The sequence below is a fragment of the Scomber scombrus genome, chromosome 4 (genome assembly GCF_963691925.1).
Source record: "Scomber scombrus chromosome 4, fScoSco1.1, whole genome shotgun sequence".
NCBI lineage: Eukaryota > Metazoa > Chordata > Actinopteri > Scombriformes > Scombridae > Scomber > Scomber scombrus.
This window is the reverse complement of record NC_084973.1, coordinates 34,060,080-34,065,079: the sequence shown is the minus strand read 5'-3', so window position 1 is coordinate 34,065,079 and position 5,000 is coordinate 34,060,080. Positions and strand designations below refer to the sequence as shown.

The 5,000-nt window shown below is 44.2% G+C and overlaps 2 protein-coding genes across 4 annotated transcripts in view; both read left to right on the top strand.

The window, feature by feature from the left end:
* The window catches only part of LOC133978593 (zinc finger MIZ domain-containing protein 2-like), a 14,338-nt gene extending 10,682 nt beyond the window's left edge, over nt 1-3,656 (top strand). For 2 of the 3 annotated variants that reach the window (XM_062416864.1, XM_062416863.1), the window contains exons 16-21: nt 39-106; nt 328-396; nt 1,401-1,681; nt 1,881-2,047; nt 2,465-2,662; nt 3,184-3,647. In XM_062416864.1, coding sequence (XP_062272848.1) covers nt 39-106; nt 328-396; nt 1,401-1,681; nt 1,881-2,047; nt 2,465-2,662; nt 3,184-3,291 — 891 coding nt within the window. In that variant the 3' untranslated portion in view covers nt 3,292-3,647. Of the gene's footprint in view, nt 1-38; nt 107-327; nt 397-1,400; nt 1,682-1,880; nt 2,048-2,464; nt 2,663-3,183 lie in introns of all 3 variants that reach the window. The other variant, XM_062416865.1, reaches the window with a different exon arrangement.
* LOC133979436 (uncharacterized) overlaps nt 1-5,000 on the top strand; it is a 1,726,912-nt gene that overhangs the window by 40,287 nt on the left and 1,681,625 nt on the right. The gene's annotated exons all lie outside the window — the stretch shown is intronic.

Sequence of the window (5,000 nt, the reverse complement as noted above, 5' to 3'; positions counted from 1 at the left end):
ATAACAGCTGATAGTAACGGACGTCTGTGTGTCTGCAGTGTTTCGATCTGGAGTCGTACCTGCAGCTCAACTGTGAGAGAGGAACATGGAGATGCCCTGTGTGCAAGTATGTAACACACACACACACACACACACACTCACACATATATACACACACACACATATATACACACATATATACACATATATACACACACACACACACATATATACACACACACACACATATACACACATATACACACATACACACACACACACACATATACACACACACACACACACACAATTTCTATAAGATAACTCTGTAACCTTTGTGCTCCTCAGTAAAACAGCTCTGTTGGAGGGTCTGGAGGTGGATCAGTACATGTTGGGAATCCTCATCTACGTTCAGAAGTAAGAAAGTTTTTCCTTCAATAGACACGTAACGTTAAATCAGGAGCACTTCCTGTTTCGGACCGTAACCTTTAACCTCATGATGAGCATCAGGTGATCAGAGATCAGTTTTTATTCGATGTTCGACATGAAGAGAAAAAGTCATATTGTAACTATAATGAAGTCCTTTATATTTTATATTATCACCTGTAGCTCATCAGGCTTCCTCCAGCAGGGGGCGCTGTGCTCTCTTTAGGTTCTGTCTGTGATGGTCCGTTAAAGTTCAGTCGGAGGATCTGATCAGCAGGTTTACTGCAGCTCATACAGAACCGTTCATACGTTTATACAGTTTACTGAAATATGGTGATTATTATAAATATTAAGCCCCGAAAATAAAATGTTTATGTTTAGTCTGTAAAGTGATAAAAAAACAGGTATCAGGTGATCAATGATCAGGTGATCAGTGATCAATGATCAGGTGATCAATGATCAGGTGATCAGGTGATCAGTGATCAATGATCAGGTGATCAGGTGATCAATGATCAGGTGATCAGGTGATCAATGATCAGGTGATCAATGATCAGGTGATCAATGATCAGGTGATCAGGTGATCAATGATCAGGTGATCAGTGATCAATGATCAGGTGATCGGTGATCAGGTGATCAATGATCAGGTGATCGGTGATCAGGTGATCAATGATCAGGTATCAGGTGATCAATGATCAGGTATCAGGTGATCAGTGATCAGTGATCAATGATCAGGTGATCAATGATCAGGTGATCAATGATCAGGTGATCAATGATCAGGTATCAGGTGATCAGGTGATCAGGTGATCAGGTGATCGGTGATCAGGTGATCAATGATCAATGATCAGGTATCAGGTGATCAGGTGATCAATGATCAGGTATCAGGTGATCAGTGATCAGTGATCAATGATCAGGTGATCAATGATCAGGTGATCAATGATCAGATGATCAATGATCAGGTATCAGGTGATCAGGTTCTGACGGTTCTTCTCTCTCAGTTCGGAGTACGAGGAGATCACCATCGACCCGGTGTGCAGCTGGAAGCCGGTTCCTGTGAAGCCGGACATTCATGTGAAGGAAGAGTCAGACGGTCCGGTTCTGAAGCGCTGTCGGACCGTCAGTCCCAGTCACATGGTTCTGCCCAGCGTCATGGAGATGATCGTCTCTCTGGGCCCAAACCCTTCCTCCTCCTCCTCTTCCTCTGCTGCCGCCTCCTCCCCCATGCAGTACTCCTCCCTGCCTGCAGGGGGCGGCAACACCCCCGACTACCCCGGACCAGGTACCGCTCATACAGAGTTATTGATGATGATAACTGATCAGAGTTATTGATCAGAGTTATTGATCAGAGTTATTGATCAGAGTTATTGATCAGAGTTATTGATCAGAGTTATTGATCAGAGTTATTGATCAGAGTTATTAATCAGAGTTATTAATCAGAGTTATTGATCTCTCTCCCCCCCCCCCCCCCCCCCCCTCAGCTCCGTCCTACCCCGGTCAGACGGGGTTCTCAGACTTCAGTGGTCCTGGGACTCCCGGGGGGGTCGGGGGGGACTTCTCCTCCCCTCCCCCCCTCTCCTACCAGTCTGAGCTGTCCAGTGCCCTCCTCACCCCCGACAAGCCCCCCCCTCACCCAATGGCTGCACAGGTACTGTAACACCTTCATCTTCATCTTCATCAGTATGGAGTGGTGTTAGTGCCTCATGGGACATGTGACCGGTGTCCTCCGCTCTGATTGGCTCAGGCTCAGATCAGGATGCTTCCTCCCAGTCTGTGATTGGTCCGTCTGCTCAGTCTCTCTGATGAGGCACTAATATAACTCCGTACACCTTCGTCTTCATCATCTTCATCTTATCACAAGAAAACAGTCAGATCAATACATGAACCTCTCCTCTTCCTCCTCTTCTCTTCCTCTTCCTCCTACTCCTCCTCCTATCTCCTCCTCCTCCTCCTCTCCTCTTTTCTCCTCTCTCCTCCTCTTCCTCTTCCTCCTCTCCTCTCTCCTCTTCCTCTTCCTCCTCCTCCTCTCCTCTTCTCTCTTCCTCTTCCTCCTCCTCCTCCTCAGATGTCCGTCTCAGGCCGTCTGGACTCCTCTTCCCATGGTCCCCCTCTCTCCCAGCAGCAGTCGCAGGGTCTCCATGGCAACCCTCAGATGGGGGGTGGCAACCAGATGATGCAGCGCGGAAACCAGAATCCCCGTCTCCATGGTGACGGCTCCTTCGGGATGGGGGGGGCTGCAGAGGTTCCCGAACCTTCTCTGGACGTGAGTGGAGAGCAGACTGCAGTTATTGATTATTGATTATTAACAGCTGATCAGTGATGTTTATATTAGTGTTCATGAGGTTCAGTTTAGATTTAAAGGGTTAAAATGATAAAATAAACGTATGAATAACTTCACACATTCTTTTATTGTGGACCCAGCATCAAATTTCTGCTTTTAATCCATTTAGAGAGAATATATTAGAGGATTATGGTAAAAATGTCTAAGTGGTGTAACCATAAAAACTTTGTACCAAATAATTCAACTTGCTTAAAAACAGTAAATTGTCAATAAAACACCATATCAACTAGTTTGGCATGATCTTACATTATAACTTTATATTAAATAAAGGTAATGGAATACAATTGTTCTAAATATTACATTTACTCTGGTTACCATGGTAACCCTAACCCATGATCTTACATTATAACTTTATATTAAATATTATATAATATAATAATATATATATGTGTGTCTGTGTCTGTGTCTGTGTGTGTGTGTGTGTGTCTCTGTGTGTGTGTCAGTTGCTTCCAGAGTTGACGAACCCTGATGAGTTGCTCTCCTACCTCGGCCCTCCGGACCTCCCGAACAACAACAACGACGACCTGCTGAGTCTGTTCGAGAACAACTGAAACTAACACAGAGACTTTTACTGTGAAAAACATAAACTCTGTTTCCTGTTTCCTGTTTCTTCGCCGCCGCCGCCAACGTGACAGCGGGCCCAACATGGCCGCCGTCTGCACAGGAAGGAGCGGCGCGACGAGAAGGAAACTTTTAAATATGAAACTCTTTGATGTGACTATGATGAACTTTGATGGTAACTTTATTTTATTTTTGTTTTTTATTCTCTGAAAGTGTATTTTGATCGTTCATCCTCCATTCCCCCGTCAGAGCTGTGACATCACACCTGTGACATCAGAGCTGTGACATCAGAGCTGTGACATCACCGTACTGCTGCTTTAACTCGTGTCACGTCTCTGCTCACAAATCATCCAGCAGCTTTTACATTGATCTGTTTTTTTCTATGAACGTCTGTCTGGTCTGTTTTTGTCACGGTGATGTCACGGTGATGTCACGGTGATGTGAAAGCAGCAGTGCGGTCGTCTGCTTTAAAAATGAGTTTTAAATGTACGAACAGTCGAAGATGAGCTTTAAACCAACAGACGTGTTTTTCACCTGATGACCCTGAAGGCAGCGTGACCTCGTCCCCAAGATGCACACACGCACACACACACACACACACACACGCACACACACACTTTTTTAAATGGAGTCATAAACAGGCTGCTGCTGTCAGTCAGCATGCTGCTCTCTGATTGGCTGATGTTGGATTCCTGCTCTCTGATTGGCTGATGTTGGATTCCTGCTCTCTGATTGGCTGATGTTGGATTCCTGCTCTCTGATTGGCTGATGTTGGATTCCAGATGTTTTAATCTGAATTTTTAACGAGCTGCTCGTCAGATGATGTCATCGTAAACGAGCCAATCGTCTGTTAACGAGTTTTTATTCTGATGAGCGGAGAGAGAGCAGCTCCTCCTCCTCTTCCTCCTCTTCCTCCTCCTCCTCTTCCTCCTAATCTAACAGTTAGCGTAACAGAGACGACGGATAAGTTTGGTACAAATAATAAAAACAGACTTAGATTTGAATTGATTTTTTGTCAAAGTGACAGAAAAACTTCGGCTGATTAAATAATAAAATAAAGTCAGATATAAAATGATCAGAACAGAATCTGTAATATTGATCGTTCAGTTTAATTTAATAAGTTTACAAACATTTCTGAGAACTGATCAAACCATTCAAACCGTTTGGACACTTTAACTGTCCTTTAATTAACCTTAAAGGACACTAACCAGTGTTCCCAGTCTGTTAAACCAGCAGTCAGGTGTCCATATGAGCAGTAAAGAGATTCCTTTTAATAAACAGTATAAAAAGGAGGAATGATTACAATCGATGTGAAGCTTCTTTTTTTCTTGTTTTTTAATAATTTGAACCGAGCTGCATCGTCGTCTCTGTAACGTTTAATAAAGTTTAAAATGATTGAAGCTACGAGGCAACGTAAAAGATTTCAGCCAATCACTGAACGGCAGGAAGACGCTAAACATCACAGTTACCATGGCAACATGTTTTATTACATTTAAGCCACAAACAAAAAGACGCGCCTGCCTCTGATTGGCTGCTGGAAGGAGATCTACGTCAGCCAATCAGAAGCAGGGTAGAGCGGGTCCTTGTGTCCAATGAGAGGAGAGACCATGTGACCAGACTGCAGACAACATGGCCGACATCTTCACCTCTTCACCTCCACAGGTGACAGGAAGTGACATCAACGTTGAAGCGGAAGTTG